Below are 24,303 nucleotides of genomic sequence, written 5' to 3' on the forward strand. Positions count from 1 at the left end.
AGTTTGGGAGACAGAGTGAGATTCCAACTCAAAAAAAAAAAAAAAAAAAAAAAATATATATATATATATATACTATGGCTGATGTTTGGGAAAATGTATGTATGTATATAAATTTAAGATTCCGCTGGGCGCAGTGGCTCATGCCTGTAATCCCAGTACTTTGGGAGGTCAAGGCAGGAGGATTGCTTGAGCCCAGGAGTTTGAGACCCCAGCCAAACATAGAGAGACCTCATCTCTACAATAACACACAAACAAAAATTAGACAGGCATAGTGGCATGTGCCTGTAGCCCCACCTACTCGGGAGGCTGAGGTAGAAGGATCTTCTGAGCCCAGGAGGTCAAGGCTGCATGCAGTAGGCTGTGATGGTGCCACTGCACTTCAGCCTGGGCAACAGAGACTTCAACTCAAAAAAAAAAAAAAATCTAGGATTCATGGTAATCTACTCAAATGTTACTGTTACCTATTTTTCTTAAGATTTATATATGATGAAATAGCCAGGTTCTTTGTGAACGGTGACGATGTCTACAAGTTGATGTTTCATCACATTGAATTAAGAGAGGAGTGGGGTGTGAGATTAACACCCACCTGAGAGTGTGATGCCTTGAGATGAGTTCAGCACATTCCAAGAGTGGAGCTGTTGGAAAGTACCATCTGGTAGACATTTTCCTATAGTGGTGCCAAGTTCTACTTTCTCATAAATCTTGGAACAACTGGATATTTAACCTCTTGTCCAGTGGTGGATTTAGGTGTGCCCTAATTTAAAACTAAAGAAAACTGGTCGCGCGCGGTGGCCCACGCCTGTAATCCCAGCGCTTTGGTAGGGGGAGGTGAGAGGATTGCTTGAGCCTAGGGGTTTGAGGCCAGTCTGGGAAACTTGGCGAGACTTCGTCTCTACAATAAATCAAAAAATTAGCCGAGTGTGATGGTGCACGCCGGTGGTTCTAGCTGTTGGAAGGCTGAGGCAGGAGGATCACCTGAGCTCAGCAGGTTGAGGCTGTGGTGGCCATAAGTAAGCATGCACTCCAGCCTGGGCGACAGAGTGAGACTCCTACTCAGAAAGAAAAAGAAAAAAAGAATACTGACACATGAGAAAAGAAATTAAATAAAATTTAATAAGAGGTAAAAGATAAATCCCATATAAAATTATGAGATATCAAAAATGTGTGTTGCTGCTAAATATACCAGTTTACCAGACTGATAACTTCAAGCAGTTCTGAGAATTAAGTCTTGTTCACATTAATTTACAATATAATGATGGTCAGAGCTTAGGGGATGTACAGCCAAGTGGAATTATAGGGCAAAGCCTCTATCTCTACTTATAAGGTATAAGTATCTATCGAAAAGAACAAAAGGGGCCAGGCGCAGTGGTTCACACCTGTAAGTCCAGCACTTTGGGAGGCAAAGGCGGGTGAATTACTTGAGCTCAGGAGTTCAAGACTAGGCTGGGTAACAGAGAGACCTCGTCTCTACAAAAAAATCAAAATATTATCCAGGTGTCGTGGTGCACACCTGTAGTCCCTACTCAGGATGCTGAGGCAGAAGTATCGCCTGACCCAGGAGGTTGTGAGTGCAGTGAACCATGATCCATGCTACTATACTTCAGCCTAGGTGACAGAATGAGACCCCATCTCAAAAAAAAAAAAAAAAGACCTTTGCTCAATGTAGCAGGAGGCTTGGATAATCAACAACAGGATACTTTGCTCCAGAATAGCTCTTTGGCTGCCTGAAGCAGTGCCTTGGCCTGATTTTTAAAGGATCATGAACTGGAGCTGCTGGCCAATGGAGAATGTTTCCTCTCCACACTCCCTTCTATTAATAAAGTTTGTATTGTCTATATGTGGCTTGTTAATGATAGGGGTGTTAACAACCACAGTTAATCTTCCTTCTCAACTCTTTCCTAATCCAGTCTCTTAAATAGACATATAAAAAGCTTTTAACTCCTCTTGAATTGGGTGCTCATGGGCTTTTGGTGGAGGTGGAGTGATAGTTATCAGCCCATTTAACAAAACCCAAGACAGCCAGGACAGCTGTAATGTGCATCTCTATGCTGTGTTTTTGTTAAAAAGCCACATGGCTAATACTTTGGAAATCATAAATCCACTGCAAGAAAACATCTTTATGGAGGGTATTTTAGTTTTATGTGGTTCGTGTGACATACCTGGGACCATCAGTACTTCAAGGTCCATAAAGAGCAAAGAACACGGAGCAGATTAAAATGGTTCTGTAAATGTGGTTTGTTTTCATCTGCTTTATTTGCTGCAATACTGCTATGTAGAGAATGCCTTGAAGACAGTGCTGTTGCTGACAGTTTAATCTTCACCTAAGCCACTGTCTTTCCCCAAGGGCCTTAGGAAAGAAATGGGAATTTCACAAGTCTGGGCCAAGTGCAGCCACTCATCATTGGCATATTTAATTAATTCATGTGATAGGGAACTTTGCCATGGCCCTCTCTCTTCCCTGCTCCTTAACCCTGGCTTACTTTCTGAAGAATTTTGTCTACTTAGTGGGCTTACAGAATTTACACTGAAACTCTAAAAGGAAGAGAGAGCTTATTGATTATGCATCTTGATGTTGGGTCTGATCACTACCTCCAAATTATTCAATGAGTAGTTCAGTGAGGCAGCTTCTCAGTTGGTTTTCATTCTTTTTAAGCAATAAGAAAGGTTAGAGAAAGACCTAGACTTATGTTATATAAGCTTTTGCTTATAAGTGGTGATGTACATAAAATGTGTACACCAGGATCTAAGAAACGCTACCAGGTTAGCTGGCATTAGTGACTGGGCTGGGCACAATGACTCACACTTATCACAGCACTCTGGGAGGCCAAGGTTAGAGGATTGCTTGAGCCCAGAAGTTCGAGACCAGCCTGGGCAACATAGTGAGACTTTGTTTCTCCAAAAAAATTTTTAAAAATTGCCAGGCATGACAGCACACCCCTGGAGGCCGAGGTGAAACGATTGCCTGAGCTCTGGAGGTCGAGCCTGAGATGAGCCATGACTGTGCCACTACCCTCCAACCAACCAGGACGACAGAGTGAGACTCCAGCTCAAAAAACAAAACAAAACAAATGGAAAACAGTGACTGGAGGGCCTCAAGCAGAGCTTGAACTAGACAGAGCAGATGCCAGGGACCCTGTGTGCATGGCTCCGGGGCTGAAGGGTTAATGTCAGGAGCTAACTGTTACTTCTGTTGCTCTCTGTCACCCCAGTTTTTTTATAGTGCCCTCTGTAATTGTTATCTCCTGCTTCTTCCCCCACCCCCTTTTGGGGGAAGAATCTTGTGTTAAATGAGTCCCCTGTTAGCAGCTTGGAATGTAGGTCTTCACTGCCTGACAGCAATGTTCTTTGATGTTTTTCCCAGGCCGTCTTCTCACCAGGTCCCTGGTTTAGGTGTTTTCCTAGCATTCAGAGGCCTATATGGCGGATTTGCTCTGTTGACATAAAGGGTTGTTGGGATCTGCTTTTCTCCTGTCATTTTGGGCTTTAGTCCCTGTACTCTATCTATAGTTATTGATACCTTTGCCAGATAATTCTGATCTATATTCAAGAGGGGGCTGAGAGCTGCTACACCAAAAAGACTCTAGAAACTTGAGAGGTGGCTGACCCCTTCACATGGAGATTTCCACAGGATAAGGTTGCGCTCAGAGCTCATCCTCTCTTCCTCTGTCATGGTATCAGGATTCTACCTAATCACTCTATCATTCTGCCAGCCATGCCTCATTTCTCATACTGGGACACTCCCTCCTCCCAATCTTGGCGTGAACCAGCAGTCTTGATGGTTTATCTGGTCCAGGCTCTAGCCCTTAAATTGTTCGTCTGGCTTTGTGTTTCATTTGACCCTAATACACTGGGTCACACTGTCTAAAAGAGAATTATGTCCCCTCCGATGTCTGAGTGCATTTCTCATTTCTCACTGCTGCTCCTGAGCAGATCTGTAACTTCAAGGTTAAGATAAGACACATTCCATCAGAACTATGTCGTCATCCTTGCCAGCTTCTGATCTGTGACTGTCCAGGAGATTTACAAGACAATTGCATGCCATTCTTTAAAGAATATTATGGTTGGACTCTGACTCCTGGCATCAGGCCCAATTCGATTTGTCAGCTGTTACAAAACCCATTTCCCAAAGAGGAAAGGACTTCAGCCCATGTGGCCTTTAGGCAGTTCTTAAGGTTGGGAAGGAGGGAATTGATGTGACTTTTTATTTACTGATGTTTTAAGGGGAAAGGTGGACACCAGAATATTTTTGTCTCTTCATTCAATTCACATTTCTTTTTCTGAAAGGGCTCACCAAAATATTAGTGTTGCTGTCGTTCTTTCCTCTTTATCCCTTCACAGGATTATTATTAGTCTTTTCTTTTAAGAGACAGAATTTCACTCTGTCACCCAAGCTGGTGTGATCACAGCTCCCCGTAACCTTGAACTCCTGGGCTCAAGTGATCCTGTCACCTCAGCCTCCCAAGGAGCTAGAACTATAGGTGTGTGCCACTATGCCCAGCAATTTTTTTTTTCTTTTTGGTAGAGACAAGGTATCCCTATTGTTGTCAGGCTGGTCTGGTTCTGGCCTCAAGTTATCCTCCTACCTCAGCCTCCCAAAGCTCTGGGATTACAGATGTGAGCCACTGTAACCAACCAGTCTTTTCATTCTTGCTTTGTCAATGTTTTTCTTAGTTTGTGTTTGTTTTTTGAGTAGGAGTCTCACTCTGTCGTTCAAGGCTGGAGTACAGTGGCACGCTCACAGCCACTGCAGCCTCAACCTGCTGGGCTCAGACGATCCTTCCTCCTCAGCCTTCCAAGTAGCTGGAACCACAGGTGCATGCCACCATGCTCCATTAATTTTGATTTACTGTAGTCGCAAATGAGGTCTTGGCAAGTTGCCCAGGCTGGTTTCAAACCCCTGAACTCGCCTTTACCTCCCAAAGTGCTGAGATTACATGCATGAGCCACTGTGCCTGACTTTTTTCTGAGTTTTAAGGAATAAGTTTTTTTTTTTTTTTTGAGTTGTCTCACCCCGTCACCCAGGCTGGAGTGCAGTGGCACACTCAAGGCCGCCCCAGCGTTGACCTGCTGGGCTCAGGTGATCCTTCCACCTCAGCCTTCCAAGTAGCCAGAACTACAAGTGTGTGCTACCACACCCGGCTAATTTTTTTGATTTATTGTAGGGGTGATGTCTTGCCCATTTGCCCAGGCTGTTCTCCAACCATAGGCTCAGGCAATCCTTTCACCTCAGCCTCCCAAAGTGCTAGGGTTACAGGCTTGAGCTACCACGCCCGGTCAGGAATAAGTATTTTATCTCTCAGAGAGAACATGCCTATCCTGTTCTCTGAAGGCTTTTTAGTTTTCCACCACCTGGATATCAGATCACTGGTTCTCCCTTTCCTGCTATCTGCTAACATGTTGAGCGGCAGGAGTTACTACATGTGATATGGTTTACTGACTGAGGAATGTAGAAGGTCACATATATCTTTCCTCAGTTGTATTCAGGCCTGACGTATTTTTACAGAAGGTTCTTTGGGGGGCTCAGTAGCTCTTTGGTTTCAGCATAAACTCACTCTTTCCCTAGGAGATAGACAGTGGGGATTTATTTGGCCTGTTTTTATGATGCCAGGGTGAGATCTAAAATTTATTTACTCAAGATTATACATGGCAAGTTAATTACAAAATCAGTATACTGTTTAAATGTCTTTGGCATTGTTTTCTTTTTTTTTTTTTTGAGTTGGAGTCTCACTCTGTCACCCAGACTGGAGTGCAGTGGCCGCTCCCGGCCACCGCAACCTCGACCTGCTGGGCTCCGGCAATCCTCCCGCCTCAGCCTCCCAAGGCGCAGGATTACAGGCTGAGCCACCGAGCCCAGCTTGGCATTGTTTTCATATCCCTTAATTATGAAAAGTTTAAAACAAAACAAAACAAAAAGAGTAGGTATGGTGACTCACGCCTGTAATCCCAGCACTTTGGGAGGTGGAGGTGAGAGAATTGCCTGAGTCCAAGAGACCAGCCTGGGCAACTTGGCGAGACCTCCTTTCTACAATAAATAAATAAATAAGCTGGGCATAGTGGCATGCGCCTGTAGTTCCAGTCACTTGGAAGGCTAAGTTGGAAGGATCACCTGAGCCCAGCAGGTTGAGGCTGCGATGACCGTGAGAGTGCCCAGCCTGGGTGACAGAGTGAGACTCCTACTAAAAAAAAAAAAGGAAAAGATAGTTTTTACTCAGAGGTTTCCTGGCGAATCAAACTTGAGAAAATCTGCTGTAAATTAAAAATGTCTGCTTTGCTCTTATATCCTATTGTTTCTCTATTTGGCAGCCAAAATACTCACCATTCTCTGCTTTTTTTCCCATTGGGTTCTTTGCTTTTTGCTTTTTTGAGTAGGAGTCTCACTCTGTCACTCAGACTAGAGTGAAGTAGCATGCTCATGACCATTGCAGCCTTGACCTGCTGGGTTCAGGCAATCCTTCCACCTCAGCCTTCCAAGTAGTTGGAACCACAGGTGCCACCATACCTGGTTAATTTTTTTTATTTACTGTAGAGACAAGTTCTCGCTAAGTTGCCCAGGCTGATCTCGAATCCCTGGACTCAGGGCATTCTCTCGCCTCAGCCTCCCAAAGTGCTCAGATTACAGGTGTGAGCCACCATGCCTAGCTGGGTTCTTTGCTTTTGACTGTCTGTCACTCTTCTTTCCTCTCCTATGGCAGCAACCTCTGGCTCGAAATTCCCATCGCTGTGAAGCAGAGTGGGGTTTCAGAGCCAGGAGAGGGACATTTATGGAATTCAAAGTCTCTAAGTATGTATTTTCTTTATCTCAGTTCTCCTTTTCTCAAGTATTAGTGCCTGTTGATAATAGGGAGTTGTGTATTAGTGATAATCAGGTGATGAATAATTTAGAAAAAAATCTGTTTCATAGCATTAGAAGAACAACTGAGAAGTGGTTTGAATTAAACAACCATTTTTGTCCTTTTCTTCATTGAATTCACGTTTCTTTTTCTGAAAGTCTTCACCAAAATATTAGTGTTGCTCTCATTCTTTCCTCTGTATCCCTTCACAGAATTATTATTAGTCTGCAAACTAAGCTGCTCTCCCCTCCTTTTTTTTTTTTTTTAACTTGTTAGGGATTAATTTTTTTTCCCCCACCTATACTTTAAGTTGAAAGGGTCTTTTAGTTGCTTCAAGTCTCTGGATTCCATTTCTGTATCTAGTAATCCAAAGAAGAGAAAGTGTATAGTACCTTTAAAATGCTTCCCCTCCCCCCTTTCCTGTTATTTTTCCCCTCAAGTAATTTTAATTAACTGTTCAGTGACAGATGGTAGAAAAGGCCTCGTCCAGAGTGCTGCTGGTAGGCTGGATTAGGGGAGGGTGGTTTGCACTGATCCTGTTGTAGAGGTAGCGAGCCTTCCCCTCCCCCCTCCAGTTGAACTGTAATCTTGTTAGATGATCTTAAAATGCTATTGATTAATTCACCGTGCCCTTAGAGGAATAAGCATAAATTTTGGATTTAAAGCCCAAGAGTGAATTCCCTCGCGCTCTGGACGCCTTAGCCTCGAGGCCAAGGGAGATACCTTCCAACTTCTCCACCCAGTCTTCCCTGAAAAGGAAAGTTAAGCCTTTTAACTTTTCCATTTGCCTCCCCCCTTCGTGTAGTACGGCTGCCAGTTGCCATGGCAACGGACTGGGACAGCTGCGCAGTGGCGCCCAGGCAGCTGGGTGGGGGCGGGGGAGCTGCCAGCCCGCCAAGCCCCAGACCTGGGAGGGGAGGCCCCTCCTGTTAGCCCAGAGGGAAAGAAAGAACTGGGGCGATCCGGTAGGTAAAGAAGGGAACCCCATTCACCTTCACCCTTTGGGGTTCCTCTTATGCATGAAGGTATTTCATGAAGGAGATTTTCCTTTTCCGTCCCTCAAACTGAAGAACACATGTAAATCCTTGTTTTTCCTGGTGAGGCAGGGGAGGCCATAGCCACAATGCTTAACTGCGTGCATCCAACATGGGGCTGGTTTTAACCCCAGCGCTCTGACCTAAACTGCTCAGCTCCCGGAAATTCCAAGGTGAGTGGGGGTGGGGTGGGGTACTCTCCCTGGAATATGACATTTCCTGTCTCTGGTGAGGTCGGAGGCAGTTTTTATGTTAAATAAACCAAATCAGCTATATTTTCTTGACGCTTAGGACTCTTCTAAATTCATGGGGAAATTATTTTTAAAAACCCTACCTTCATTCTCCCATTGTCCCCTCTTCCAAATAAAGTATTTAATGAAGACATACTTTTATTATAGGTCAGTAATGGTTATAGGCAGTTTTTTAGGTGGACAGACCTACTGCTAGTAAGTTCTGGAGATACGGTTTCCAACTATATATTGTAATAATTTTTACAGTTCCCAATTATACATCGTAATTTTAAAATTTTGCTAATTTGAAGTGAACTGATAAATGCAACTTTTTAATGTGACTTAAACATAATTCTGAGATTAGTGGTGGCCTTCCCTTTTCCTAGGAGCAGTTTTCTGATCAGGATGGAAATATTTAGAGAGTACTGAAGAACATCTTTAAAAAGTACAGAAATTTAAAAATGGAGTTCAGCTAAGAAAACAATTCCTGCTACTCTGTAATCCAGACTGTAGGCACCATTTAACATGGTTAAGGAAGAATTCTTAAAAATGATTATGGTAACAACAATATGGGACTTTTAAAAAACGAGATTCTCAGTTGAGTATCCCCTGGTGTGCATATTTCTGAGCTTAACTCAATTTCCATTTGTGTTGCCTTGCTTCAGCTTTCCTTGGGCCCATGAATGGCTCCTCTGTGTTTTGAGGAGGCTTCATGTTGATGCTGAGTCTGGAGCCAGATTTCTTCCTCCTCCTCTTCCTTTGGCCTAGAGTCAACTTCATTTAAGAGGAGAGGTACCTCCTTGACTATGTGGGTTAGTTGCGCCTTGGGAATTACTGAAAAATCCAATGACTAATTTTGAATTTTAGGACTAAAAATTTTTTCTCCTCTTTGCCTCCCTCCCCTCCCCAAATAAGCTGGCTAGAAAGGAGACTTAGTGTGCTTGAGGTGTCAGCTTTGCTTTTGTGAGCTGATGGATGCTCTAAGGGACAAGCCCGATCTGTTTAAGGGAAATGTACCGAGTCACTGAAAATGTGGTGAAAGATGCCTAGTAGGCCTGTTTTGTGCTGCTAAGAGATGGTCAAGATGCTCAGAACAGAGAAAATGATATTTTAGTGGCTTTTCTCATTTTTATAAAGAACCTTATTCACCTTGGAAGGAAAGATTTTAATTCTGTCTTGCTTCATTTAACTGAAGGTTTTCCACGTTTCTATTTGAATTCCTGGCTTATAAACAGTTACAAATATAGCCAGGAATAACATACTACACTACTTGTCTTTTGTAATCTGAAATTAGAGAAATTAGTCAATTGTGCCATATAATACTTTTGGTCTCTAGCCGTAGAAAAAGTTGTTGGGGACGTGAGGGTTGGCCAGTTTTTTGTTTTTTTTTTTTTGAGTTGGAGTCTCACTCTGTCGCCCAGACTGGAGTGCAGTGGCCTCTCCCAGTCACCGCAGCCTTGACCTGCTGGGCTCCGGCGATCCTTCCGCCTCAGCCTTCCGAGTAGCCAGAATTACAGGCATGCGCTACCACGCCCGGCTGAGTTTTTGATTTATTGTAGAGATGAGGTCTCACTGCCCAGGCGGGTCTCGAACCCGCGGGGCTCAGGCAATCCACTCACCTCAGCCTCCCAAAGGGGCGGGATTACAGGCTGAGCCACCGGAGCCCAGCTGGTTTTTTAATTAAATTCTTAGGACTCGTTTGTAGGTCTGTGGGACAACTCAAGACCCAAGAGTAGAGCACATGGCGACTGTGTTCTACCCCTTCATCCCATCAAGAGATAAAGTTTTTTCACTCCCGTGGATTCTAACCGTGTGTCCTTCCATTTGCAGGCACCCGGTAGCCTTAGTCCTTCAGGTGGGACAGTGTGCGACATGGGAAAGAAAACCAAGCGGACAGCTGACAGTTCTTCTTCAGAGGATGAGGAGGAGTACGTTGTGGAGAAGGTGCTAGACAGGCGCGTGGTTAAGGGGCAAGTGGAATATCTACTGAAGTGGAAAGGCTTTTCTGAGTAAGTGCCTTTTTTCAGGCTTCAGGATTCTTCAGGTGCAGACACCTTTGGTTCAGTTTGAACCACCACCGTCTTTGTCTTTGTCTTTCCCCTTCTTTCCTAAGGGTCAGAAGACACAGCAATAAACCAAATAAAGTCCCCTCTTTTGTGGAACCAATGTTCTGATGATACTGTTTTTGAGAGGCAGTGTAGCGAATTGGTTAGGAGCCATAGACTCAGAAGCAGAAGGCCTGGGCCTGAATTCTTGCTCTGCCACTTATGATACAAGCTGCATGGCCTTGGCTGATATCTTTAATCTTTTTTTTCTCCTTAGTAAAATAAGGAAAAGAAGTGGTACTCATCGTAGGGTTGTTGGGTGGATATACAGAGCCTGACATAAGCTCAGTGTAGGTATCTCTAGTATTAATTTTAACTTTTTTTTTTTTTTTTGGAGACAGGGTCTGTCACCCAAGCTGTAGTGCAGTGGCACAGTCACATCTCACTGCAGCCTTAAACTCCTGGGCTCATGTGAGCCTCCTCCTTAGCTTCCCGAGCAGCTGGCACTACAGGCATGCACTCATGTCTGGCTTTCCTTTTTTTTTTTTTGAGACAGTCTTGATATGTTGCATAGGGTGGGCTCAAGCCACCTTCCTGCCTCGGTCTCCCCAAATGCTGGGATTACAGGCATGAGCCACCATGTTCAGCCTGTATTGTCACTATTTTTTTGGATATAGCCAAGCTAAAATGTATACATTTTAGCAAAATAATATAAAGGAAAGAGGTTGATCCCAGAGCCCCTAGTTCTCCAAAATTGGTTCTCAAGAGTGCCCCAGGATGAAACACCCATCTTAGAGACTTAAATCTGAAGCCTCATTTATTTTCCAACATTTTGTTTTATTTATTTTTTGAGTCGAGATCTTTTTGTCACTGAGGCTGGAGTACAGTTGTCCAATCACAACTCACTGAAGTCTCGATCTATACTCAGATGATCTTTCCAACTCAGCTTCCTGAGTAGCTGGGACTATAGGCATGTACCACCATTCTGGCTATTTTTCTTTTCTTTTTCCTTTTTTTTTTTGTAGAAGTGGGGTTTTTCTGTGTTGCCTAGGCTAGTCTTGAACTCCTAGGTTCAAGTAACTCTCCCGCCTCAGCTTCTCAAGATGCTAAGTTTACAGGCATGAGCCACTGCACCTGGCTTTTTTTTTTTTTTTTTTGAGTTGGAGTCTCACTTTGTCGCCCAGGCTGGAGTGCAGTGGCACACTCCAATGTCAACCTGCTGGGCTCCGGCAATTCTTCTGCCTCAGTCTTCTAAGTAACTGGAACTATAGGCGTGCACTACCACACCCTGATAATTTTTTATTTTTTGTAGAGACAAGGTCTCACTAGGTTTCCTGGGCTGGTCTCAAACCCACTGGGCAATCTGCTCACCTCAGCCTCCCAAAGTGGTGGGATTACAGGCTGAGCCACCGAGCCTGGCCTTAAACTTCAAACATAGAATTGAGGTGAAAAAATTTAGAGCAAACACTCAGGTACACACCATCTAGTTTCTATACTTAACATTTTAATATAATCTATCCATCTATCTCTTTAAATTGATGAACTTGAAGGATATACTGAGGTGTTGACTAGAGTCTGTTAGGCAGTAACTGGCTTTATGCTGAAATGCTAAAGTAGATTATTATTTCCTTTGGAATAAATGGTGCTAGACACATATTGAAGGATAGAGAGGTAGCTTGTAGAGGAAATACACGAGGCCATGTAATCATTAAGCATTCTGCCTCAATTTCTGATGAATTATCTTTCCAGGATTCCTGATAACAAAGAATAGATTCCTCAGAACCCCAGTGATAAATTGATAGGAACGGATTGAGGCTCCTTAGTGCAGTGCTGTCCAGTACAAATATAATGATGCAATATTACATTTTCTAGTGGCCACATTAAAGAAAAGTGAAATTAACTTTAATAATATATTTTATTTAATATGTCAAAAATACTGTTTCAACGTTGATCAATATAAAAATTGTTAATGAGATATTTTACTGTTTTTATGCTAAAACTTCAAAATTGAGGGTCTGTTTTACCTTTTATAGCACATCTCAGTTCATAGTAGCGACATTTCTTTTATTGTGTGTTAGAGTCTCATTCGCCCAGGCTAGAGGGCAGTGTCACACTCATGGCCACTGCAGCCTTGTCCTGCTGGGCTCAGGAGATCCTTCTGCCTCGGCATTCCAAGTAGCTGGAACTACAGGCGTGCACCACCATACCTGGCTAATTTTTTTATTTATTGTAGAGGCGGGGTCTCACCAAGTTGCCCAGACTGGTCTTGAACCCCTGGACTCAGGCATTCCTCTCACCTCAGCCTGCTAAAGTGCTGGGATTACGCCCGGCCCACATTAACCACATTTTTTTTTTTTTTTTGAGTTAGAGTCTCACTCTTTCCCCCAGACTGGAGTGCAGTGGTAAGTAGCCACATTTCAAGTGCTCATTAGCTATATGTGACTGGTGGTTACCATATTGGACAGCGCAGCTCTATGGTGTAGATCCTAAATATACTAAAATAGCCAATATTTTGCCAATACCTTTGGACAAAGGAGTAGGTCAGGAGCTTTCATAACACATGGAAAGTTATTGATATATGAATCAAGATTTCTCATCTCGAGTGCTACTACCTTTTTAAGGTGGAAGGTTCACGCATTGCAGAGGCTTAACAACTCTAGCACCCCGAGTGCTAAATGTGGGTAGCATAACAGTCAATGTGGGTTTTGAGTGCTAAATGTGGGTACCACAACAGAAATATGCCTGCCATATTTCTAGAGAAGTGATATCAGCTTCCACTAGAGATAAGAACCATTGAGTCTGAGAGACCCCTGAGGCGCTCTAAGTAGGAATTAAAGTAACACCTAAAGGTTTGGAGGGTATTTATTGGGCCCATTGAATCACCACTGGAAATACTTGGCTATTTGAAAGGTACTTGAAACTATCTGTCATTACTGGTACCTTATCATAAGTAAAAGGGTAAAGATAAGGTTTAGGGTAAACAAATTAAGTGTTTGTCCTTACCTTGTCAGAAATGCTCAGGATTTCATAAAAGACTGGAACAAATTTTGTGCACCTCACCATTTTCTACAACTAAGTACCTGCTATGTGCTAAGCAGTGTTTAGATCTACCTCTTGTGTTTTCTTTAATTCTCATAAAAGCATTTAGATGTATTTCCACTTTATAGATGAGGAAATTAGTGAGGTTATTTGCTGAAGATCACATAACTTGTAGCTGCTGGAACAAGGATCCAGTATCCAGTTTCTCTGGCCCTAAAACCCAGGCTTTTTCAAATTATCCCTTACTGACTTTTGGGTGAAGACTGGTTGGAGTAGAAGCAGCATTGCCAGAATGGAGGAAAGGGGACCATCTCAAGATAGGACTGACTTTTGCTGTCAGCAGAGACTCTCCCCAGCCCCCAAGTCTGCTTGGCTTGTGTTAAGAATGTTGGCACACCTCTTCGTTTTAGTGTCTTTTTCTCTGAGATAGAAACTATATGAACTATATTGTCTGTGGGTTTTGGGGAAAGTAACTGGATGAGGAATTTTTTTCTGCTGAGAGAAGGGATATAAAGGAGAGGCTTTTCAGTATTGGCTCCAATGATTTAGAAATACATTTTGTCTCATTCTTACATTCCATTTGTAGAAAGTCGTGTGAGTCTAGAGTAAATAGCTCAGATTTTTTCATCATTCTGTTTCCTTATTTGAATCAGGTTATTATGGCATGTTTTCAAGTCATCATTACCATCTAAAGAAAGATACCTCTGCTGGGCGCGCTGACTCAGCCTGTAATCTCAGCACTTTGGGAGGCCGATGTGAGAGGATTGCCTGAGTTCAGGGGTTTGAGATCAGCCTGGGCAGCTTGGTGAGACCTTGTCTCTACAAAAAATCAAAAAATAAGCTGGACGTGGTAGCGATAGTTCCAGCTACTTGGAAGGCTGAGGTGGAAGGCTCACCTGAGTCCAGCAGGGTGACAAAGTGAGACCCCAACTCAAAAAAAAAAAAAAAAGATCCTTTTTGTGTGTGTGTGTTTTTTAAGCCAGGATCTCACTTTTTCTCCCAGGCTGGAATGCAGTGGCACAATTATATCTCACCCTTCTGAGCTCAGGCAATCCTTCAACCTCAACCACCTGAGCAGCTGGGACTACAGGTATATGCCACCATGCCCAGCTTATTTTTTGACTCTTTGTAGAGATGAGGTCTCACTATGAAGCCTGGTTTCAAACTCCTAGATTCATTCAAGCAGTCCTCCTGCCTCAGCCTCCCAAAGTGCTGGGATTACAGGTGTAAGCTGCTGCATCCAGCCAAAATACTTTATTTTTAAAACAAAATAAATATCTTAAATGAGTAGTGCATAAACTTAAAAAAAATTTTCCCAAGTCAACTGAAGAGTGGTAGAAGCTGCTTCTGTATTTGTACATGTATCTTTTTTCTTTTTAAGATTATAGAATATAGTTTATTTAGAAAGAAAATTAGAGAGGGAGAGAAGATTCACCTCCCCAAGGTAAGGAAGGGGACTAAAGCTAAAGAAAATATGGCCAGGCCATAGCTCAAAAGAGCACATGGCCACACCATAGCTTAGCAAAGCAATGTATCTTAATATAAGTTAGTCCTTACCATATAGTCAGAAGAAGCTTTGTCCTTGGCTAAGGAGTGTGAAGAGGATCCCTGGTCAAGTTTTTCATGTATTTCTTGCTTTGATTCCTTAAACTTATGATGTGATTGTTGGTTTTGGTTTCCTAAGCTCCGTGCTGGGAATATAGAGAACAACTTTGAGAATATTGATTATTTATGTTTCTCGTTATAGGACTTTCCTAATCTAAGTTTAGTGAGACACAGTTACTCATATTTATTTATTTTATATTGGAGACAGGGTCTCGCTCTGTCGCTTAGGGTGGTGTGTAGTGGCATGATGATGGCTCACTGCAGTCTCGATCTCCTGGGATCAAGTGCTTGTCCTGATTCAGCCTCCTCAGTAGCTGGGACTATAGGTACATATTACCATGCCTGGCTAATTTTGTTTATTTATTTATTTATTAGAGGTGGGAGTCTCACTCTGTTCCCCAGGTTGGTCTCAAACTCTTGGCCTCAAGTGATCCTTTTCTACCTTGGTCTCCGAAATGCTGGAATTATTGACATGAACCATCACACCCAGCCTGGTTTTTTTTCTTTTGGATTCTTTTTTTTTTTTTGAGTTGGAGTCTCACTCTGTCGCCCAGACTGCAGTGCAGTGGCCGCTCCTGATCACCGCAGCCTCAACCTGGCTGGGCTCCAGCGATCCTTCCGCCTCAGCCTTCCAAGTAGCTGGAACTACAGGCGCATGCTACCACGCCCGGCTAATTTTTGACTTATTGTAGAGATGAGGTCTCTCCAAGTTGCCCAGACGGGTCTCGAACCCGCGGGCTCAGGCAATCCAGTACCTCAGCCTCCCAAAGTGTTGGGATTACAGGCTGAGCCACCGAGCCCGGCTCTTTTGGATTCTTTTAAGTCATTCTTATTCTGTCACCCAGGCTGGAGTGCAGTGGCATGCTCACAGTCACCACAGCCTCAACCCACTGGGCTTAGGCTATCCTTCCACCTCAGACTTCCAAGTAGCTGGTACTACAGGCATGTGCCACTGTGCCCAGCTAATTTTTTTGATTTGTTGTAGAGATGAGGTTTTGCCAAGTTGCCCAGGCTGGTCTCAAACCCTTGAGCTCAGGCAGTCCTCTCGCTTCCACCTCCCAAAGTGCTGGAATTATAGGCGTGAGCCACCGTGCCTGGCCTGTTTATTAAAATAAAAATTGGGCACGGTGGCTCATGCCTGTAATCCCAGTGACTCGGGAGGCTGAGGTAGGAGGATCACTTCATATATTGTATTGTATAATAAATATATGCTGATGACCTAGTGACAGTAGACTTGAGTTCAGAGCACTTGAATTAATGCATTCTAAATCCCGCTTCTGAGTTTTCTTCTTCTAGTTTTCCATTATTATAATAATGTTAGCCCATTTGCCCTTTTCTAAATAACTATTTCCAATCTGGTAATATTTGTTGACATTTTTTGAAAACATGAGCAACATATTTAAGATAGTATCAACTGGGGGTTATGATTTATTAGGCTGTCCACTCTTCAGGAGTGTCACAGAGGATTATATCTATGAAATCATGCTATTTTGCAGCTTATAAGCTAGAATTCAAATTTAGGTTTTTAAATAGCTTTTTTAAGGTATAATTTGGATACCATAAAATTGAAAATGTATATTTCAGTGACTTTTTTAGTAAATTTATAGAATTGTGTCTTCATTCCTACATTCCCAAAATTCTCTTGAGCCCATTTGTAGTTTATTCCAACTTCCACCTAGCCCCAGGCAGCCACTGATCTGCTTTCTGTCTCACTAAAATTTGTCTTTCCTATACATTTCTTATAAATGGAATCTCTTGTGTCTGGTTTCTTTCACTTAGTATAATGTTGTTGAGATTCTTCCAAGTTGTAGCATACATTAGTATTTTGTTTCTTTTTGTTGAATAGTATTCCATTGTATGGATATACCACATTTTGTTTATAGGTTCACCAGTTGATGCATATTGAATTTGTTTTCTGGTTTTAGCTATTAATATGCTGTAGGGCCGGGTGCAGAGAGGCCTCAGCAGGGGGATTGCTTGAGGCCAGGAGGAGTTCATGACTAGCCTGGCAACTTAGCGAGGGTACAAAAGATAAAAATAAATGCTGCTGTGAACCGTTGTGTATAAATCTTTGTATGAGCCAGTTTTAAAATTTTTCTTGGGTAGAAATCTCAGGTCAAATTTGTTATCTCCTTTAAGAATAAGGTTTTTATCCTTTCTGTCTAGATGTCTTCTTTAAAATGGGACATGAGATTTTTTTTCTCATTCTTTTCTTTTTTTCTCCATTCTTCTTGCCCAGGGAACACAATACTTGGGAACCTGAGAAAAACTTGGATTGCCCTGAGCTAATTTCTGAGTTTATGAAAAAGTATAAGAAGATGAAGGAGGGTGAAAATAACAAACCCAGGGAGAAGTCAGAAAGTAACAAAAGGAAATCCAATTTCTCAAACAGTGCTGATGATATCAAGTCCAAAAAAAAGAGAGAGGTAAGCTTCCTTTACCTTTTCCCCACAAAGTATTCTTTTGCCGTTAAATTAAAAAAAAAAAAAAAAAAAAAGCGCCGTGTTTTTATTATTCTCCATCTAAGAATGCACCTACATGGTAAATTGTTGAACAAAAGAGTTTCCAGGGAGTTGCGTAGATTAACTACAGCGCCCCCTCCTGGCTGAGTGAGGAGTGTAATTTGTGGTCACTGAATTTAACGTGGCAAAATTAAACCTTTGTAAAACATTAAACCACAAATTTAGTTATTGTAGGGAGAAGAGGTCTTTGGTGAGTTTTTTAATGATAGCAAAGGGCTTTTAAATGTTTGCTACTTCATTTCCATTTTTCTCCTGTTCCAGTAATAGCACTTATTTTCAACCCTTTATTTTTTTTTAATTGAAGTTAAATTCACATATGGTATAATTAATCATTTAAAAGCGTCCAGTTCAATGGCATTTATATTCTTTGATCCAATTCTACATACTTCAAATAAGAAATTAGTTTTCATATTTTGAATCTTTTTATTCAGTTTGAGAAATGTGTTTTTATGAAATTTTGGTTCAGTTCGGTTGCTTTAATCCTTCTGGTCTTTAGCTCTCAGGTAACTGGCATAAGCACTGATACTGCCTCTCTCGTTATTCATCTATATCTTTTCCATCTGCATGTGAATGCAAAAACACACATTCCACCCCCAGCTTCTGTTCCTTTCATTTATGTCAAGGTTATGGAGACTTTTGTGTTGAAGGATGTATCATGTACTTAAAGTTTAATAAAATAAAAGCATAAGTCCACTTCTGAATCTTCCAACATCACTGCCACAAACATCCCTGTTTATCTTCATTCTAGTTGGATATCCATCTTTCTAGAACATTGGTTCTCAGCCCTTACACATTAGCATCACCTTGGGGTTGGGTTCCTTAAAAAAAATATCAAGTGCCCAAGATGCACCCCAGACCAGTCTAATTAGAATTTCTATGGGTTGGACCCAGGCATCTGTTTTTAGAAAGGCTTATACAGGTAATTTCTGGGCTTCATGGGAAAGAAAAGAGGAAACCATCTTTGCAAAAAGAATTGAAATAGGAGTGCAAGATTGGAGGCTGCAAATAAACATGGCCCCTCTGTTTATGTCTGTCTCCTTATTTGTTTCCCTGATTAATTCTATTTTATATGAGCTTATATTTAAAAACTATCCTATCCTGGTGATGTCTGTATCTCATGATGATATACTTTATTAATAAACTAATAAAAGATCTGAAAATGCTTTTCCTTTTTGTTTTTTTGAGTCAGAGTCTGACTCTGACTGTTGTCCAGGCTGGAATGCAACAACCACCACAGCCTTGAACCGCTGGGCTCAGGCGATTCTTCTGCTTCAGCCTTTCAAGGAGCTGGAATCACAGACACACACCACCACACCCGGCTTATTTTTTTATTTGTTGTAGAGACGAGATCTTGTCAGTTCGCCCAGGCTAGTCATGAACCCCTGGACTCAGGCAATCCTCTCGCCTCTGCCTCCCAGAATGCTGAGATTATAGGCTGTACCACCACACCTGACTGCTTTCCCTTCTTAAAGAAGCTGGGACTTGGTTTTATTTTTCCTTTTTTATTAGTCTTTTGTATGCTGGCTTTTGTCATTTGATACATTTTCTAACCAAGTGAACAGAACAAAAACAAAGCCGCATAAGACTTCTTACTAGCCATTTGTGACAGAAAGTGTGTATTTCTACAATCTGGGGTTTCTGCCCTTTTAAAAAGGAGCATTCTGAATAATCTGGCTTAGAGCCACTGGCCAGTGCAGAGAGTTGTGATCCTAGGCCAGGTTCTGAGCTGCCGTCCTTGAAAACAACCCCCACACGTCCCTTACAGTGTTCATCTGGGGCCCCTGATAGCATTCTCAGCAGTACTGGCTGCCGTCAGGTAGGCAGCTGGGAAGATAGGTGATTGTCTGTTCTAAAGGTACAGGAGGGGATTGTGTTTCTTTCTTTAGATCACTGTTGAAGAAATTTGTTAGTCGGCATTATGCCTGATTTAAGATTACTGCCTGTGTGATGATGATTTTAGAATTTTCCTCGCCTCGACTCCTTTTCAGCAGCTTGAACATTTTTCTTCCATTCATCCCCCCTCCCTTCCCCATATAGCAAACTGTTTTCAGCCGCCAGCTATGATTTACAACTCAGTACATGTGCCAGCGTTCCAGCTGTGAGCAGCTGTGTGCACATCTGGGAACTTCTTTCCCTTAAGCACCCCCAAAAGAGGCCATGATTTTAAAAGTCAGTGTCTCCCCTTGATCCATGCATGGAATTTCCTTTCTATTGTGGGTTTTGATATCTTTGGGGGCCACCTGGACCCTGAATGCTTTGTATCTCTCAGGGAAAGCAAGGTGAATAGCAGATCAAAGAGATTTCATTATGAAAATCAGACACCAGAGATTTCATTCATTTGGGTAGTCTCTAAATCTTTTGTTGTGTTGCCACTAGAGAAGCCTGTATTATCTTCCATAGTAAAGTTTTTTAAAATTACCTAGTTTGTATAAAATTTTACGTTTTTGTTCTTACCAGTTTCATTACCAGAATCAGACCTTGTACTCCTTGTCTAGATTGTATGATTGCCTTTAGACCAGGTTTCAATACTCATGAGCTGCCAGTTGGGGTTTTTTTAATCACAGTCCTGTTCTGCCTTCTAATGCTAACAGCTTATCCACATCCAGAGGAGATGGGTACGGACCAGAGCCTCCTCCCCAGCCAACTGCACAGACATTGGTGTTGGGGATCTCTGAAATTTGCTTTTTAACTTGGTCTTTTATGATCTTACCTCTGTTCTTTCATACATGTAGATGACTATGAAGTGTATTAAAATTGCTGGTTAGTGTTAGGGTCTAACCAGTAAGTCTAAAAAAGATGAAGATTGAGAGAGATGGTATATGTGAAGTTTATAAAACAAAAGAAGGATTAGTTAGGGTAAACATGGACTTCTTTATCATTTCAGAAGCTTATTTTTAATATTAAAGAGATTCAGGGTGAGTGGGATTAAAGGAATTCCTTGGTGGTGACTCCAGAATATTACAGGGTATTAAAGAGTTTTAGGGTTCACTTCCAATCTTTTGAAGGAATTCCAGAAGGAGCAACCTTGCAAAAATATCTCTCAGAATCACTGTCACTAACTGACCTAGTATTGTGTTATTTACTTTTTATTTTTTTATTTTTTGAGTTGGAGTCTCACTCTGTCACCCAGGCTAGAGTGCAATGGCATGCTCACAGTCACCGCAGCTCAGGCAATCAAGCTTGGCCTTCTGCACCACTGCGCCACCTTGCCTGGCTAATTTTTTTATTTATTGTAGAGATGAGGTCTCACCAAGTTGCCCAGGCTGGATTCAAACCCCTGGACTCAGGCAATCCTCTCGCCTTGGCCTCCCAGAGTGCTGGGATTACAGGCTTGAGCTATCGTGCCTGGCATATGTTATATTTCTTAAGTTCAAAGAATTTTTCTGAAGTGGTGACAGAAATGGTATCAGGTGATATTAACTTATATTGTGCTTTGTTGAGCCTAGAAACAGGACTTTCTTTACTCTTTCTACAAGCTGTAACCTGTCTTCATCTTCTATTTATAGCAGAGCAATGATATCGCTCGGGGCTTTGAGAGAGGACTGGAACCAGAAAAGATCATTGGGGCAACAGATTCCTGTGGTGATTTAATGTTCTTAATGAAATGGTGAGCAAGATTGGGCCTCACTTTACAATTGTGTCTCTTAGCCAGTGACTTGAATTGTATGGAAGATAGGGTAGCAAGACTTGAGAATTTCAAAACTAAGAATTTTGAAATCAAAGGTCCTTAACTGATACCAATTATCGATATTAAATGGGAATTATCGTTTAGAATGGATTTAAGACATTTCAAGCTTTGAAACTAAACCACATTATAGTAGCCCATATGTCAGAAAAAAGGTAACGAACATATAAACATGACCCTAACCATTTTTGACTGTAAGGCTGTGACCGGAAGGTTCAAGTTTTTGACTGTAAGGCTGTGACAGGAATTGAGTGAGACTTTCTGCCGTCATTGAGGGCCAAGACCACTGAGTAATGTCAAAAAGGGACAGATCATCTCAACAGAAAGCATTAATGCTAATATTGGCCAAAGCACAGGTTATCTCATCTGGTAGAGAGAATGGGTCTTAGATGAAAGCCAAGTACTCCTCAATTTGGTTTCTCAAAAGCAGGATGATTTATGGTGTGGCCCTCACTGCCTCTCTGCTTCCAAGTATTTTGGGCTTGTGATACACAGAGGGTTTGTGCTACAGTGTCACTAAGGAAGCTAATTACAAGTTGTGTAATCATATTTTATTCTATCAGAATGCTGTTGGCAAATTACCCATAAGTCTATGTTTGATGAACCACTGTACTCTGTCAGAAGAAGCTGTATTGACTGCTTTTTCCTACTCAGCAATATGTGTTACTTAGGATTTACATTCACATTGTAATTAGCTTTTTCCACCATTGTCTAAATTTGACTGTCAGCTCTAAGCTGTGTGTTTTCTCTCTCTTCTCACCAATAATACTTACCTCCAAATTAAACCACTCAGCTTTCTAGAAAAGGTGGCAGTTATCTTTGTCCATATCTGAGGAAGTTTTTAATTAATTATTTTTTTCTTGATTTGAAATCATAGTTAAGGAACCCTGTTGCTAGATTTTTGTTGTTGTTGTACTTGGTATTAGTGGCTGTGTAACTTGGGTACTTGAAACTTGCAGCTAAATTTTTGTTTTCTTTTGTTCCAATCTACAGTTCTGACCGAAAGGGTAATTAGTATTTAAAAGGCCACAAACTGAGGAGGAACCCCTTTATTTAGATGATCCTGAGGTTGAATTGATTTATGTGTAGTTAATAGAGCTGAATTTAGGTTTGATTGGGTTCATTCACATGCTCATTCACAAATAAAAATTATGGAAGCAGAATTAATATAATTTATGATTTAGTCTTTTTAACTGAGTCTACCATGTTTCACATCTAAGTTCTAGCTGCAAGCATCTGTTTCTATATGATATAGTAGTTATTCACTAATTCATTTACTTAAATTTCTCCTTAAAATATTGACTGTTTGGGTCCTTTTCACCTAGAAATTAAGACAACGAGAAAATCAAGTCAGTTAAATCCATATAATGGCATAAATCTATGTGTGGAAGATTGTTTCACGCTTGTCTCCTTTTAAATCTCATATTCTTTCTTTCCAGGAAAGACACAGATGAAGCAGACCTGGTTCTTGCAAAAGAAGCAAATGTGAAATGTCCGCAAATTGTGATAGCATTTTATGAAGAGAGACTGACGTGGCATGCATATCCTGAGGATGCGGAAAACAAAGAGAAAGAAACAGCAAAGAGCTAAAGGAGGGGGTGGTCTTTGTGATTTCTCTTTGTATATAATACATTCGCCTCCCTGCCTCCTCTCCCTTTTACCCACCCCTTTCTATCCTAAACACATCCATAAAAAATGTGCTTATCACTGTGCTCCACAGGAGAAATGTTGGTATTGGTTCTCTTGTAACATAACTGATGGTCTGATTCATGATAAGTGTCTCTGTGAAGATCAGGCATTTACATACTGTGTAATTCCCACAGTTTTTTCCTTTGCCCTGATCTCTTCCTTCTGCTCCCCTGTGACCTCAAGATGAGTTTTAACTTAGAGTCTTGATCTTTTCAGGGTTGGTCGCTTTTTAGATTGGGGGATTTTGTTACAATGATGTGAATTTTGGTTTCTTGCTTATGTTCTTAGAACATGTTGATGACCAGCTGGCCTTTGTTTTGACATGTTGGGATGGAAAGGATGTTGCCCATCTTTTAAAAAGCCAGTAGCAACTGCCTGCCTGTCAAGGCTTTCCCAAGCTCATTCAGCTCTACCCAGGAGAAAACAGGGTTTCTGGTGTGGTATGCTGGGCCACCCTGTGCTGTTCCTCCTTACATCCTTCCAGAATAATTCCGTCCTTTGGAGGACTTGAAATTTCACACTGAAATTTGTCAAGGCACTCTTTTTAGTCCCAGGACAGTTGGCCTGGTTCTTAGCAATGCCTGCTTAGCAATGCAAGGTGGTGTCAATTTATCCTAAAATGACACGATTGTTAACTGTGGAGATTTTTAGCTGTAGTACATGAGAATGATGGGGTAGGGTAGGATACAGTTGTCTTGATTATCACATATGGTATGTATGTGTTCTTTCTTTCCTCCTCACATTTAGACTGTATATTTATGTAGGTGTGAGTGATTGCCTGGTGCTTGCTTGTGCCAAGGTGCTAGGCACCCTCCAACCCTGCCAACTTTTGTGGCCTCCCAAAGCATTCCTGTTACCAAAGAGGCTTCAAACCTGACCCTCACTTCTCAGTGGACCCAAGTTTCCCTTCCATGCCATTATTTTCAGTGGGGAATTTTTGGAGGTGAGCCGTTGGCCACAGTGTAAATTTTCAGTATGCATAGCAGTTATAGTCATAAGTCTCCTGCTTTCTTGACTCCTAGATTTACCATCAAGAGTCTCCATGGTATTAATGCTCTGCCCTTTTTTCCACCTTCAAACTTTTAGTTGTTATTTCTAAAAATGCATTTTCATCAGAGACTACCACCTCAAAAAGTAACAGGCTCTGGTATTGGCATGTTGACACAACCTTCTCTCCCTACTCAGCAAAATGTTTTCCTTTTGGTTTCTTTGTGCTCTGTCGTTATATTGAGAGGTTTTTCTGATCATTTCCTTCTGTCTTTGTCCCCCAAGAAATGCCCTGCTTCTCTTTATCTTTTTCTTCTTGCAGTTGAGGAGGGCTAGAGAATCAGGACTACAAGTAAGGAAATTGCAGGGTTTTGAGCATCCTTATCCCAGCCCCAAAGCTGAGGAGATAAGAATAAATGCTTGAAATAGCCTTAATTCTAGAATTCACTGGCCATGAGGCTGCTTTTTTTGCTTTTGATTTTTAAAACATAGAGCTGTCTGGCCAGGAGCATTCAACCATTTCTAGATTATTCAGAGCGATGAAGGGAGTGGATAGATTGCTCTAGTCCACAGATGAGCCAAATAATATGCAAATCATATACCCATTCATAGCATTTGTTAACATTGCTTCCCTGCT

The 24,303-nt window shown here is 41.8% G+C and overlaps 1 protein-coding gene across 4 annotated transcripts in view; it reads left to right on the plus strand.

The window, feature by feature from the left end:
• Positions 1-23,759, plus strand: part of CBX5 (chromobox 5) — a 38,645-nt gene extending 14,886 nt beyond the window's left edge. Inside the window, exons 1-5 of one of the 4 annotated variants that reach the window (XM_021713656.1) lie at positions 7,718-7,795; positions 9,925-10,103; positions 17,023-17,209; positions 20,812-20,912; positions 22,430-23,309. In XM_021713656.1, the coding sequence (XP_021569331.1) occupies positions 9,967-10,103; positions 17,023-17,209; positions 20,812-20,912; positions 22,430-22,580 (576 nt within the window). In that variant the 5' untranslated portion in view covers positions 7,718-7,795; positions 9,925-9,966 and the 3' untranslated portion in view covers positions 22,581-23,309. Of the gene's footprint in view, positions 1-7,717; positions 8,038-9,924; positions 10,104-17,022; positions 17,210-20,811; positions 20,913-22,429 lie in introns of those variants that run through there. The other 3 variants (XM_021713657.1, XM_021713658.1, XM_008060589.1) reach the window with 3 other exon arrangements.
• The last annotated feature ends 544 nt before the right edge of the window (positions 23,760-24,303 follow it).

This window comes from Carlito syrichta, unplaced genomic scaffold (assembly GCF_000164805.1).
Source record: "Carlito syrichta isolate Samal-C Ts95f unplaced genomic scaffold, Tarsius_syrichta-2.0.1 Scaffold304656, whole genome shotgun sequence".
NCBI classification, from domain to species: domain Eukaryota; kingdom Metazoa; phylum Chordata; class Mammalia; order Primates; family Tarsiidae; genus Carlito; species Carlito syrichta.